We start from the raw sequence: 15,837 nt of genomic DNA, 5'->3' as shown, positions 1-15,837 counted from the left end.
GAAGTGTCTCATGTCCTTAAAGTTCTGTTATTTCAACCGGGAATAGAGTGTTGCACGGATGACGTCTTTTTGTGTGCCAACCCCGGAAGTTATCATCGCACTGCTTCCCTCGACAAAAATGTCTGCTGACACATTTTACATCATAGGACAAAACATTAAAATGTCTTAAGCTTGTGTTAACCACTAATGTCTGAGGCATCTAACAAAACAAAACAAAAACATTTAAAGAAACCAATTGACTTCGAGACGAGAAATCAGACGTGCAGAAATACAAATTCCTACTATACTCATAAAATACTCATTTCCAGATTTTAGGATTCACTCCTGCTGCACTGTTTATCTCAGCGTGGTTAACTGGTTTTATTAGGACTCATCATCATGGTTTTATCATATGTTTGAGTAACATTTATATTCAATGTGAACTTTACCAATGCATTGCTGGGACATTACATGTGTAAACCTTCCCAGAATAGATGCATATAATCTATATCCAGATCATGTGTGTACACTGTTCATGACTGAAGTGTAGCTGTAACCTGAGGAAAACTAGAAAGACAAAGATCCCACAAAAGCATTATGCGAAGGAATTTGAAAATGTATAAGCGGTTTCTTTGTTTATAAAGGTGCAGATGTCGTCAAGCCAGCTCAGCAGGCCTTCAGAAGATTCATTTGAGACAGTGAGGAAATATACAGGGAATGAACAGATAGAGAACAGTGAAATATTTCACCTAAAAGACACACATTTAGACCTATATTGAAAACAGGTGTGTTTGATTTCATTTAAATTAAATTACATTTTGTTGGTATTTCTTCTTTCACGCAAGTCACAATTTTGGCCAAATTGTTCGCCCGTTTCTTCAAATATTATTTGGCAGGATATTTAAAAAACAAGACATATTTCGATTTAGTGAAAGGTTAGCAGAAAAAAAACACTGTTGTTACTAATAACAGTAACAATAGATCCATTCTATTCAAGAGCCCTATAAACCATGACAGTGTGACAGTAAGCCATCATGTTCAACAGGACCTTGGTTTATTCTACTATACTATTTACACATGTGCTTTTCTTACCGTGACATGTCAACATGTCTTCAGTGTCATGTGATCTACGACGTTTCATTGAACACGTCATTTACATGTGTAATTTGCTTTTACTTTAATGTCATCTGCCACCGCTGCACACAGCTATTATATTCTTCGATTATATTCTCATAATAAAGCTCCATCTTGCTCTATATACGTTAAGAGTTTCGAGCAGCACGTGAAGGCACCGTGTCTTCTTCATCGAGCCTCCCGGAGAGACTTTTGATTGGTTGCCAGTGACATCATCCCTGCTCGTTCGTGGGACTGAAGGCAGTTCAAGCGACATCCCCCTCCTCTCCCCACCCAGCCACAGAGGCAGACATCTCGGCCAAACCCCTCCCACCGCGGGGCCGGACCTCACTGTAAAAAAAAGGATCGGATTTAATATTAATGAAGCCGCGCATTGGCTCGCACTCGCGTCAATCCCGCTGCGCAACTTCTGTAGGCTGGTAGACTTCCTTCAATATTATTGCTGGGGAGCAGGGTAAAAGTACTAAAAAAAAAATGTTGCCGAGCCACAACACTGGGACGGACTGAATGGAGGCAACGTTGTCACCGAGCGGAGATAATAAATCCGTCTACAGTGCACCGCGACACACACCGGTAAGCTGAAATACAAGTCAAGTTCGGGAATTAGTGTCCAAGGCACAAGTTGTTTTTGAAATGCACAGTCATAGAGATGTCCTTCTATTATTAATGAAGAGGAATACCAAATTGCTGCTACCATTTTGAGCTGATTAGTAGTTTATTTGGTGATATGTAGGCTATATGAATTAAGTGTTTTATTCCAGCTGTTTCATTTATTACATCCCACCATTGCGTCAAAGTTGCAATCCCCGACCTTAAAATGCAACCATCGGATTTTTTAAAAAAAATTTGGTACATGTTTTAATATATTTAACACAGGGCTGTGAAATTGAATTTCCTCCAGTGTTCAGCTCATCTGATCAGTTCGTCTCGTCCTGAGAGCCTGATCACATTCTCGGCACGTTCTCATGCCGGTTTCTTCAATGAATTTGGCCATGAATGATATCTGCTTCGGCTGAACCTGCACCGTACTAAAAGGACGGCAATGGCCGGGACAGGCAGTGCTCGGCGGGTGTCTTTACATAATATCCCGGGATGACATGGTTTTAAAACGCTCAGGCTGGCGATCAAAAGGAATTGCCTCCCCTCTTTTTTTCACTCTGACTTTTCCAGCTGGGGGAGAGACCCAACTGCGGCGTTGATGCAGTATTTTCTCTTTTTTTCTCCCCTCTCTTGTTATAAAAGCTTTGGATCAGACAGAACAGAGTTGGGATGAAAAATTCAACATCACACGCACGCGCGCGCGCACGCACGCACACACACACACACACACACACACACACACACACACACACACACACACACACACACACACACACACACAGAGTACAGTATCTGGAGGATGATTCACATTACTTACACTCAAAGTGATTCAGTTACACGAGACTCTGTAATGATTTCACTGTTTATTATTAGTGGCCAGTTTGTCACGCCTAAATTTCCCCACTAAGTCGGGTGTTGCCCTGCAGGTATTGACACTACTAATATTTGACTTCAGTGGCCGTTTTCTAATTTGCATGTTGATCAAACAGACAGGAGTCCGCTCTTCAGGCACTCTGCTCCCCCATTCGCAGCTCTGATCTGAATCAGTGTAGATGCAGAATTCATTGAGCGTCTCAAAGATCTTTCAATCCTCGCCTCATATTTTGTCTCATCTCTGCCCACAGAGCGGCTTGTTGACTTCTCCGTAACCGTCCAGCCCTCGGCGTCCCCATGCCTCCATCTCCTCTTGACGACAGAATTGTGGTGGCTCTGCCAAGGCCGATCCGACCTCAGGAACTCCAACTGCGCCTGGACACCAGCTACCTGGACTCCATCTCCACCAGCAGCAGCAACAATACCGTCATCAGCACCACCGTGGTGAAGATCCGGGCGACGGCCAATCTTGTAACGTATATGCCCTCATCCAAGGGCTCCACGCGCTCGTTGTCGTGTGGATGCAGCAGTGCCAGCTGCTGCTCAGTGACTACCTATGAGAAGGACAACCAGAGCATCAACCACAGCCAGGTGAGTGCCAGCAGCCCCAACCTCAGCTATGCCGGGGCCCCCACCCCTATGGTCAGCAACCACGAAGCATTAAGCACCCCCAGCCTCGCCCCGGGCACCCCGAAGGCCCTGTCATGCGTGAGGGTCATCCACCCCAATGAGCTGGCCAGACGGATGACCTGCTGCCCCATGGGACACCCCGTGGGGCCTGTGCCGGTCATCATCGACTGCCGGCCCTTCATGGAGTACAACAAGAGCCACATCCGGGGGGCCGTGCACATCAACTGCTCCGACAAGATCAGCCGGCGGCGGCTGCAGCAGGGCAAGATCACTGTGCTGGACCTCATCTCCTGCCGCCAGGGCAAGGACTCTTATAAGGGCATCTTCTCCAAAGAGATTGTGGTTTACGATGAGAGCACCATGGACCCCAGCCGGCTGACGTTCTCCCAGCCACTGCATGTGGTCCTGGAGTCACTGAGGAGGGAGGGCAAGGACCCCATCATCCTCAAAGGTAACACCGAAGTAGGTTTGTCAAGACTAAGAGGGCAGAATAAATAAGGCTGTCTTGCATAAAAAGGGGAGAGAGTTTTATAGGCATGAGTTTGACTCTGGAGGAAGTAAATCAGTTGAGACATCTGAAAGGAAAGTAAGATTTAGAAGTGGTAGATGCTTCGTGGCTGAATAAGCTGGATATGAAACTAATGTGGCGGCAAAATAATGTGTAGTGTGTGTAAAGCCTGTTAACCTTTGACCTTTATTGCTTTGGTCACAGAATACTGCCTGTGAACACACTGGTTGTAGTTGCATGTGAGCTTTGTTCTTAAAACATTACAGTGGTTACCATATACAAACGGCTTTTGCATTAAGCCTATGCACACTCAATCTAAATCCCTCATACGTAAACATATGCACAAGCTCGTCACCAGCTTTCTATATGACACTTATTAAGCATTTTGCAGGAAGTGAGCGCAGCTGTTAAGTAAATAAAGCAGCCGATTGAGATGGCAGAACCTGGGCTGCTGCCATGTTTTCTATCTTTACTGTGTGTGTGTGTGTGTTTGAAGCTTGAGCAGTGTGTTGTGTTGGGGGTCGAGTGTTTTCTGAATGCCTCCCAGTCAACGTCTAGCCGTAGGATCACAGCAACTTGATCTCTCTTTTTGTCCTGGTCCTCTGGTCCTCCTGTGGGCTTTGATGGACGAGGCTCCTCTCCAGTCTCTCATCCTGCATCGGTGTCTGTGTAAAGTCTCAGTAGGAGGAACAGGCGGACTGTCTCGCTCATTCTTCCCCTGGTTTGCAACATGCAAGACCTTCTCTTTTAAATGGCTTAGCCAAACTTTTATTTATATTACAAGTCCTTTTTCAGGTCTGGAATCACCTCCTATGTTGGTGTCTGATAATCAAATACTTTGGATCTATCAATTAATGGATAAAATGTTACCAACTCATAAAAACAAAACCAGCCCTAAGCAGAACATGTGCAATGCTGGCATGAATACTTCTTTATTTATTTCTAAACGTATAGGTGATTCATTCTTCATTTGCTCAAAATACATGCTAATTCTTTATCAAGGGGAAGTGGGCAGATCATTGTTATTACAAGCAGGAGTAATAGTGACATATTTGGACCATGCCCGTATGAATGCAATTAAATAATTTACTCAGTGTTTTCTCAGTTACCAGCATCTCTTAGTCATAATTCATCGCAATACGTTTGTGGCGTGATTGTTTGCTCCAATAGAAACACAAAAACTTGCGTTTCTGCCCTGTTGGAGCCAAGAGCAGTAATAACTTCAATTTAATCCGTCAGAAATGCCATAAACAACATGTCAACAGGGTCGGAAGGTTTAGGGTAAGCACTGAAAACAGCAGGTCTGTGGTGTGAGAGGCTTTGCAAGGCTTTTCTTAGCAGGAACTGAGCCTGTGGTATATGAAAGTGATCAGTTTTCATGTTTTCCTCTTGGAGTTTAGTCAGATGATAATGACAGACGGTCACACTCGACAGGTTTCATCTCATTGCTGCCCCTGGAGATTCTGTTATTATCAGCTTACTATGAAGAGTTATTTATCAGCTGAGTTCGACCTGAAAAGAAAGACTGTGGTTCAGTCCGGAAATAGGAAGTTCACTGTTTGTTGATGCGAGCCATAAGATGTTGTCTTGGCTCAAATGTTCCATAGTTTAGAGGTTAGTTTAGCTCATTGGATGGTTTTATGGCTACACATGTATTGTTTTTCCTGTCTCATTTAACCTCATTTGCGGTGAAAAAGCTCTGATAAACGCATCGAACCCCAAACGACAGACAAAGGTAGGGACTCGTAGGTGAAGGTAGACGAGCATTTAGCAGCTAAAGAGCCAGATGTTTCTTTCAGGAGTTGGTTGAGACCAAAATAGAGATAAAATATAGTAAATATTGGACTTCAATTCTCCTACAAATCAATACTAATGTTATTCTGTGTCTGCAAAAAGGTTTGCCAACACAGCAACACATTTCTAAGGTAATAAAATGGAAATGCATAAAAGTGCCCCAAAAATAAATGAATATTGTTTTTAGATTTTTTTTTCTATTCAACCACGAAGAGGAAGGAAAATAGAGCCTGTTAAAATTGAATTGTCAGAAATTCTGATCTTGTAATGTATTTAATCGTGGCATTCTGAATATATTTTATGTGCGATAAAGACATTGTGTTTTTAAAAAGGTTTTATGAGATATTGTTGGGTTTTTAAATACAGATAAAATGGTTTTCATTAATGCAGCTTTATGTTAAGAAAAAACATAAAAATCTGTCAAAATATGTGTATCGATTCCCCCAAATCGTTGTTGACTTTGTTGTCAGAGAACATGTATATATGTCCCTTTCTTCTATTTACCACAGTGTTAGTATTACCACAACATCCCATGACAGAGCTCTTCCACTAGCCGCACAACATCAGGTTAATGTCTTTGTTCATGGGTGACAATGGCTGTTTTATGGTGAACCCACCTGTCCGGTCACCAGTGGGGAAGTTGTGCGATGACCTCACATGGCATGATGTCTACTCTTGCAACATGAACAATACATGAACTGATACTGTGTTTGTCTGACACTTTCCACCGCTCCCCACAACTCTTGTGCTGAAGGGAAACTTTGGCCTATGGCATCGCTTGCAACAGGTGCAAACCAGTTATTTGGAGAAGTGCAGATATCCAGTGAGAAGTATATTAAACATTTAATACGTCCATTTACTGGCAGATTAACGAGGGGGATTTCTTCTGTGATTAAGTGGAGACTGTTTAAGTAGTTATTTTTGGCTGCTTATCTCCTTTTTGAAATTAGTTGTTGCAAATGGAAACACTGCCGATCCTTTGATATTGATTTATTATCCAAATGGAGATATTCAAATTACAACCAAAAGTAACAGTGGAGTCTGGAAATTTGGACATTTCTGTCATATTAACGCCAGTTGTCCTTGCTCTTATCAGACGTGTATACAAAGCTTGCTTGTTCCAGTCAGTTGTAACGTGTGCCATGTGGTGCATGTATTTTTAGCACAGAGGGCTCCAGTGGGAATTGAACCCATAACCATGGTAAGGAGACCAACAAGGTTCACTTTGCAATCAGAAAGGGCAAAAATGTAAGAAAAGTAGAAGAAGTAGTAGAAGTAAATATGAAAATGACGGTGGGCAGTTCTATTCAATATTTGGTGAAGGAATTTGACTTCCTGCTCACCCTGTCTACCAAATACAAAGCCTACGCACTGCACAATCGTCACAATCTTTCCGTTTGTGTTCACAGGAGGCCTTAGCTGCTTCAGGCAGAGCCATGAGAACCTGTGCGAGCACTCGCTGCACCTTCACGAGGGCTTGGACACCGGTGCTGCTGCTGGCCTGACCGGGCCGCTACCTCACTCCCTGCCCTCCACGCCAGACATAGAGAACGCAGAGCTGACACCAATCCTGCCCTTCCTCTATCTGGGGAACGAGCACGACGCTCAGGACATCCACCTGCTGCAGCGCTTCAACATTGGCTACATCCTAAACGTGACCACCCACCTGCCACTCTTCCACTACGACACGGGCTATTTCGTCTACAAGCGTCTGCCCGCCACAGACAGCAACAAGCAGAACCTGCGGCAGTACTTTGAGGAGGCGTTTGAATTCATCGGTATGAAAACTTCCACTGTTTTCACTGCAGAAGTGTAAGCTAACACAAAAGGTCTCGTGACCTTTTAAGACACTGCAAAGTCTACTTGAGAGCTTTCAGCAAACAAACCAAAGAATAATTGAGAGTTTAGAGTTCGATATCAATATATTTTGTAGGCCTGAAGCAGTTTTATTTTCACGAGGCCACAAGGCAATAATGGGATCAAGGGTCACTGGGATGTTAAAAACTGAGTTGGTTGAGTTACAAACTGCCTAAAAGCAATGCACATTGTTGTTATGTATGTTTATCTGTCGTTAAATTGCAAAAGGGTGCTTCCAGGGTGCTTTTGGCCAGTACATGCTGGCAGTCAACTGTGGTGCTAAATAAATATGAGTAGTTAATGGTTAGAAAATGAATAATGTATGGCTGGGTATAGTTTTGTCATTTTGCAAAAGATGGTAATCTTAAATGTTACATGTTCATAGCAAAATCTATACTGCGTTTGTTTTAGATTGTATTTAGATAAATCTATTTCCCCAAATTACACACAATCTGGCCAAATTATAATTTTAATGAAGAACTATCTGATCACAGAATAAGTCTGAAACCGAGCACTAAGATATCAATACTCTACATGCTACAGATTCATGTCAGTTGGTAATAATAATAATAATAATAATAATAATAATAATAATAATAATAATAATAATAATACTGAGGTTCAATAACGAGAACTAGACAGACGTCTGGTCACAAAGGACATGTGAATGATATCTCTTCAAATGTCGTGACTAAACTTCCCCCCAGGGAACAAAGCATTTACTGGATTATGTTCTAATTGTTTCAATGTTCCTCTCTGCAGAGGAAGCACATCAAGCAGGTATGGGCCTTCTGATCCACTGCCAGGCAGGCGTGTCTCGTTCAGCCACCATCGTGATAGCCTATCTGATGAAGCACACCTGGATGACCATGACAGACGCCTACAAGTTTGTCAAAACCAGGAGGCCCATCATCTCCCCGAACCTCAACTTCATGGGCCAGCTGTTAGAGTTCGAGGAGGACCTCAACAACGGAATAACGCCACGAATCCTCACGCCAAAGCTGATTGGTGTAGAAACTGTTGTCTAAACGAACCCTCTGGACACGACGCTCACACTTGTACTCACTCTCACTGTTCTCTCTTGAGAGAGCTCGGCTGCTCTATGAGCTAGGTTGGACTATGAGAGCCACTGTATTCTTCTTGAATCTCCTCATGCTCATCTTGGACTCTCTAGAGTCCCAATGCTCTGGGTCAGTGGTGATGAGAAATGCCAAAAATCCCTACTGTTTGGACCTGGCCGAAGTCCAGGAGGAGACGACGGTCAGCGGGAAGCTTTCCATTGTGATTTAGAGGAGCAAACATGAGGGAAAAGCAAATTGGTTTGGAAAAGATATTCTATGTGCTTAGGGGCAATTACTGACAAGAGACACTCTTGAAGCTCACACTGTGGCACACAGCTTCTGTTTGCAGACTCAGACGGGTTGGCCACGGCAGTGCCTGTCAAAAAGAAGAAAAAAAAAGATAAACAAAAAGAAGAAGACTTGTTTGGTGTGTTAATGTTGTTGTTCTATTTTTATACAGGGGTTTATGGGGGTGACCATGACGAGCCCACAGTGGCTTACTGTGCAATAATTTCAGAGTGGAATGCAACTGAGACCTTGATCTTATATGTATATAATGATAATGATGTAATGATGACGAAACATTTCCAGCTCTTTGCTGAAATACCATTTTAATGTTAATGTAATTACTGTTGTTCAGTTCTATATGTTCATGGTGCATACAGTTATGCTGTAATATTTGGCGCAGAGAAAGTGTCCAAGAGGGTTTTTATTTTTGTGCAGCTTCTGGGTTGATGGAAGTCATCAGAGCCACAGATTCATAGTTTGTGTGTTTGCTTCAGTATCTTCGTTTTGCCATTCCTGCATCCACATATGCATATATTTTTAGCAATACACAGTATATATTACCAGACAGCCATAAGAGCTTTTTTTATGCATGGCTGCTGGCAGAGAAAAGAATACTTTAAAAATAATCAGTGAATATTGTAAAACAGGGCTACAGGTGATGTTTAATGTAACAGAACGGAGGGATTTCACTGCCTGCTTCTGTTCTTTTTGCTCCCAGCTCTGTTGAAATGAACTCAACCGAGTCCCTATGTAGCTACATTTGTTTGTGTCAAAGCCCTACATTTTGAGCTATGATTTAGTCCATATTAAGGTAGCAGCAGAGTTGAGGTCCAGACTTCAAACAAACGTTGTCTTTCTGCCGTGGGTCGCAGTGTCGTGTGACGGTGGTGGTACAGTAGAGCAGTGTGACCCTTGTCTAATCTTTTGCAACTCCTTGTCGCTGACACTAAGCTACATTTAAGTGAGCTCTTCTGCCTTGCTTAGGCGAGCGCTGCTGTCACGTGCTGTTCTAGTGCCTCTATCAATGCCTTAATTCATGTGTCACCACTGGGCCTGCGCATGGTACACCATCACGTGCAGACAGATGCAGAACACACCGAGGTCGAATTTTGACTCCCAGATGTAAAAAAGCAGCTCTCGGTCTCAGAGTGACAGACAGATTTCTTTCTGCTGTTCCCGATTAATATGCAGAATTTGAGAACATAGCATTCAAAGCCTTGAGGTTAAAATGCTCATTATGTAACTCTGATCTCGTGGTGGCATTTGAAGGGGAATTTGAATACCAATGTAAATTGCAAATAAACTCCTCACTAAATAGTAGTGTAGTAAAGGCTCATGAAGTTTATCTTCATCCTGTTACACCTGAATATAATCACTGATGACTCATATAACGGCGAATGTCGATAGATATGAAGAGACAGGCTGAATAAATGCTCAACTTGTTCGTGCTACTTTGCCTACACTCTGATCCTAACTGCAGATTTTTGCACTGTTGCTGAAAAGAATCAAAATTTGGCATTTCAGCCTCAGCGATTTTAAACGGTCTCAGCAGGTGGCAGCTTTAGTAAAAATGTCAAAAGGGGAAACTTCTTACCCAGGTGGGATGCATGTGTTTTTAACTTCCTGTAAATCACTCGGCACACAGTATTAAGACCTCGTCTTGTTGAAATGACTGTGTGCATGGCCATACCTAAAGTGAGCATTTTCACGGGAAAAATATAGATCTCAATTTTAGAGACTTGTTTGAGTACACATCGGTGATTTGGTTTTGATCTAATAAATCCCAAAGGGCTGTCAAAGTTCCCAAGACATAAAAGAACATGTGGTCCTTCCACTGCAGTTTTAATATGAAATTCAGATTAAATAAACTGACAGTTACAAGCTTTGACCTATATTTCACCAAGCTGACTTGAAGCAGCTTCCTTCCAAATTTTGGTTTCGGTTCATATGTTCTTCTGGTTTCTGTTCAGCTCTCAATTGTTTGCATGAAAACAAAGATGAAAATGAAGCACAGAGCTAATGATATCATGGTCAAAGCAAAACAAAAAAGAATATATATATATATATATATATATATATATATATATATATATATATATATATATATATATATATATATATATATATATATATATATATTGCAATACACCCTCTGTGAATCATTTTATCTTCAAAAGTACATCTGACCCCGAGCGTTTGGAGAGTGATCACGTGTGTCTGTCAGCAAGATGAAGGATAATGCAAGAAGTTATCATAGTGTAGTGAATACAAATATACAGTGCACCTGGTAAGGCTTTACAACAACATTCACAACAATAAGCTTAAAAAATCCCTCATGTGAAAATTCATGCTATGCAAATAAAATTGTAACAGGTTATTTCTTTACCCGACTATTGTGAAATAGTTTTGTGAGGTCTCTGCGAACATTTCGAGCATGAATGACGGTTTGCAGCCTCAGATTGAAGTGAGTTTTATACGTGTGACTTATCGACAAAGAAGTTCTAAAAACAAAAAACAACACATGTTTGTGTGGCAACGTGTATTTTTGTTGCTGTTGTCATTGGTGTCTAAAGGTGCTCCACAATATATTTGATGATGATAAAAAAAAAGATATATAATTACCATTTACAACACATTTGTAGCTTGTGCATTTATATTTAGTGATTCACCATTTGCAAAAAAAAAAGAAGAAAAAAAAATGAGAGCGAGCTTAGCATCTGAGCCAACGTTATCTAGGAATATTGAACCTTTTTGTCCCATCTGTTGGTTCCTACAACCGCAGCGGCACATGGCTTTTGTATGTAATGATCTATTTGACTGAACAATGTAACCGTCGTACTGTACATTACTCTCTGGTTGGAAAACGAAGCATGCTGTGTGCTCCTGGTCTGTGACAGACACTCGCAGACATTATGGTGCTGTCCGTCTTTCCCACACTGCTCCGTCTGTAGAGGTCATAGCCTGATTGACAGCTCCACGAGGCATCTGGGTCTGTTCCCTTTCATTTGGAAACACGGTTCTGTATTAGAACAAAATCAAGCTGTCATATTTGATGTGCACTCTTTATGACTGGACTTGTTTAAGAGTCTCTGCTTTGGGCTCAGAGGCTCCGGTGGTAACGGGCTTCACTCTACAAGTCTCTGTATCTTTCTTTGTGTCTGTAGTCAACGGTCAAGTATATACAGTATATAAATATATATCTATTTTCTTTGTATGCATATATTCATTACTATTTTTGCACTGACCTACGGACAGATTGATTTATTTTTTTCCACAAAGGGTGCTATTATAATGGAGGCCTTCTCCCACACCTTTTTGCATGACTTGCTCAAGATTCCTCAACTGGTCTGTCATCTCTCCTACTCTTCTCCTACTACTCCTTGAACTGTTCCAATTGAAGCACTGTAATTTTGTAATCCCTACTTGTGAGCTTTGAAATAAACAAGGAGGCTTCAAGTTTGGTTTGGTGTCCTGGAGGTTTGTTTTCTCGCTGTTACACATGGAGGAAGTTTCTTTGGCCACTGAAAGAAGTAGAAATATGTTTCTGAAGATGTGGAGCATTTCGCAGCTAAAGGAGTTTGTGGAGACTATAACTGAATTAAAAGGAAAATGAATATTGGACTGACATTAATATGATACACAGAAACACAACTACAAAAGATTTACAATGTTGCTTCATGACAGCAAATAAGCAATATTTTGCTCATAAATTCACTGTCAGCGATGAGTACATTACATTAAAAACATCTTGATATTTAAAGAGAAACAACAGATTGAGGGATAAATATGTCATGTGACCAAGGCCCCACTATACAACCGGAGCCCAAAAACAACACAACAACAGAAGACTCCCTGAATATTCGGATCAATAACAACAAACAAGTCCTGCAGTGTGTATTTTAAGATACAGCTTCTATAAGCCTCTTGACATGTGAGCATCCAGCAGAGTACACGGCCAGAGTTGTGAATTATTTGCGCTCCCCTTCATTGAACCGTGTGTCACATAGCTGCAGGAGTTATGGGCCTATATTTACTCCAACTTCGCAGACGTCTACCGCCTCATGGCCAGCGGCGTAGGGGTGTGAGGACGCTGGCCCGAGGGTCAAGATCTCTCCATATGAACAGGCACAAAAATAGTTTTTAGCGTTGTTTCTAATTACAAGCGATGAGTGCCCCGCCTCATTAATCCTTTCCTATCAGCACTGGGCAGGCTGGCAGCACCAGAATAGCCCTGATCTTTGTGCTGCTGCACGCCGCTTTCCAGCGAGCCCTGCATGGACGTATTAGGCAACACAGGCCTGAGAGGAGGACCTACCTTTTCCACACACAGACACACACACACAAGAGGCGGCGGTGAAATAAAGCAGAGAGGATCTCTGAGCCTGAGGACTGCTGCACTGGTTACCATCAAAGCTGCTCGCTCTGTCACAGGAAGATGCACTCGCACGTCATCCCACCAAGGCCTTACTAAATGAAACTACAGCAGCACTTTGCACTTACAACTCATGCATAAAATAATGCTTCCCATATTTACTTCACAACTAAATATGTCAAAGCACGGTACGGATTTAGGTTAACGAGAAGAAAATGGGAAGAAAAGTGAAAGTATGAAAGTGCTCAATCAGTTTCCCTTACAGTTTAGTCCAGTCGACACAAAATCATATTATTTATTTTACTTTAATTCTTTTATTTTATAGGTGAAACAATTCTGGAAAGAAAACTCAAGTTATGATCTGAGTATGGACATTAGTGAGAATGGATATTAGTGAGAATGGATATTAGTGAGTATAGACATTAGTGAGTATAGACATTAGTGAGTGTAGACATTAGTGAGTGTAGACATTAGTGAGTATAGACATTAGTGAGTGTAGACATTAGTGAGTATAGACATTAGTGAGTGTAGACATTAGTGAGTGTAGACATTAGTGAGTGTAGACATTAGTGAGTATAGACATTAGTGAGTGTAGACATTAGTGAGTATAGACATTAGTGAGTGTAGACATTAGTGAGTGTAGACATTAGTGAGTGTAGACATTAGTGAGTATAGACATTAGTGAGTATGGACATTAGTGAGTATAGACATTAGTGAGTATAGACATTAGTGAGTATGGACATTAGTGAGTATAGACATTAGTGAGTATAGACATTAGTGAGTATGGACATTAGTGAGAATGGACATTAGTGAGTGTAGACATTAGTGAGCGACCATGACACCACAGACATCATAGTGAAGTTGGGTAATTTTCTCATAGACTTCTATACAATTGGACTTTGTTTGGCAATCAGAGGAAATGCTCCCCATAGGTCAGCAGAGAGAATACAAGTTCAAGACAAGTTTCTTAAGACGAGTTATAGCAAAGTATTTACTAGTTCAACAATCATAGTTTTGTGTTATGTTTGATTGTCCACGTTTGGTGTTCATGTGATGTGGATCAGTCAAGATTATCTGTATCCACTGTTCCACTCACTAGGATTTATTCTTGCAGTAAATGAGTTCTGGCCTGTGATTCTCTGCAGCCAGCCCTTGGTTGGTGAGTATGCATTATCCCCCTGCATCACAGAGAGAAAGAGAAAGAACAGAGCCGTGAAGGATGGAGCGAGATAGATAGAAAGAGAGAGTCGAAGAGGTCACGGCCCATTTCACACAGCAAACCAAGGAGATTACAGGAGGTCTGTAGACATGACACGGGCGCCATGGTGATGTCTCTGCAAATAAGCAGATGCAAACATGCCACCTACAGAGCAGCTGAGGGCAGGGAAGGACAAGGAGAGAGAGAGACAGAAAGAGGGAGAGGGGAAAACAAATGAAGAAACATTTCATCCTGCAACATCAGAATGATATCAAACGGCGGCTATGCACAGAGACGAAATAAAAACATCCGGAGCTGCTGAGTCCTCACGCTCGCAGAGTGAGCGCGGCGGTGTTTTTTTATCGCGCATGTTGGACTTTTAAAGTGTCATGTCTCGTTACGTATTGGCCACACGCTGACCACGGCGCAAGAGACAGGCCAGGCCTCAGTGTGGTGACGCCATGACGCATTTGAGATGCGTCCTCCACCAGAGAGACGCGGACACCACCGAGTCCCTTTCATTACCGCGCATACTCACAGTACTGCAACAGCTCGGATTGGCCTCATGATTCAGATACAGGGACGGTAGACTGTATTCATGCACCGAAATGAGACATAAGCTTTGAGTTGAGTATGAGCTTACCCATCGCTGCATCAAAAAGCAAGACAGACAAAAAAAATATATATTCAGATATGACTAAGAAATATAAGCATCATGTGACCTACGAGTTCATGATGAGGGATATTTATGTCAGCCTAATGACCTAATGGGCTTCTGTCATGCTTTTCTTTTTCTGTCTTGTTCATGTATAGAAAAGCACAGGTGGAATTAATAACATGTGCAGTGACTCAGCTCCTCTAAGAGGAATGCAGACATCATTAATGTAATTAAATACACCTATGGGACTTTCCTGCGATGACATCTATTCATTATATATTTTATTTATAGTTTTAAATTACAGGAACAGTGCACATTATTATTAGACATTTTTATAAATGTGACAGTTTAGCCATCTAGGGTCATTTCCAACTGCACTCAGGTTTTAGCAGCTATAGAATACATCTGAAATATATAAAAACAGCAACACTGTACATATATATCAAAACATAATTCATAAAAATGAAGTATGATCATATATGGTCTTTTATCAATGGTTTAAAAATAAATCAAAACGATTATATTTTCTCTGCTGTGGTTGAACAAAAGAGTTATGGCTGAATGGGGCTTTCCGTCGTATCACATGGTCTTCAAAAGCAGAAGATGCTGTTGGGTTTGACTCGACTTGTTAACCGAGCCAACTGATACAAACCATGAGATACGAGACAAAGCTCTGCAAAAAGAATGCAAGTGAGTCTGGATTGTTTTGGTAGAATTCAAGAATCAGGAATGAGCGTTCATGTGTCACTTTTAAGCCGACAGGGTCTAGAAATCCTAGAAGTTTTGCAGATTAAACCATCCGCTGAATGAAGACCACATGACAGTAAAAACACTCCGCCTGACATATCCAGTAAGTTTTTATTCCTATGGAGAACATTCATTTAG

General features: G+C 41.7%; 1 protein-coding gene across 1 annotated transcript; it reads left to right on the top strand.

Moving 5' to 3' along the window:
* The first annotated feature begins 1,543 nt into the window (after positions 1-1,543).
* Positions 1,544-10,789, top strand: dusp10 (dual specificity phosphatase 10). Its single transcript, XM_068577429.1, has 4 exons — positions 1,544-1,686; positions 2,838-3,667; positions 6,928-7,296; positions 8,138-10,789. Exons 2-4 carry the CDS (start codon positions 2,884-2,886, stop codon positions 8,401-8,403), a joined length of 1,419 nt encoding a protein of 472 aa, XP_068433530.1. The 5' UTR covers positions 1,544-1,686; positions 2,838-2,883; the 3' UTR covers positions 8,404-10,789.
* The last annotated feature ends 5,048 nt before the right edge of the window (positions 10,790-15,837 follow it).

The sequence above is a fragment of the Clinocottus analis genome, unplaced genomic scaffold (genome assembly GCF_023055335.1).
Source record: "Clinocottus analis isolate CAN_PGR_092001 unplaced genomic scaffold, fCliAna1.0.p SCAF_15, whole genome shotgun sequence".
In the NCBI taxonomy this organism is placed as follows: domain Eukaryota; kingdom Metazoa; phylum Chordata; class Actinopteri; order Perciformes; family Cottidae; genus Clinocottus; species Clinocottus analis.
This window is presented reverse-complemented; position numbering and strand designations above follow the sequence as displayed.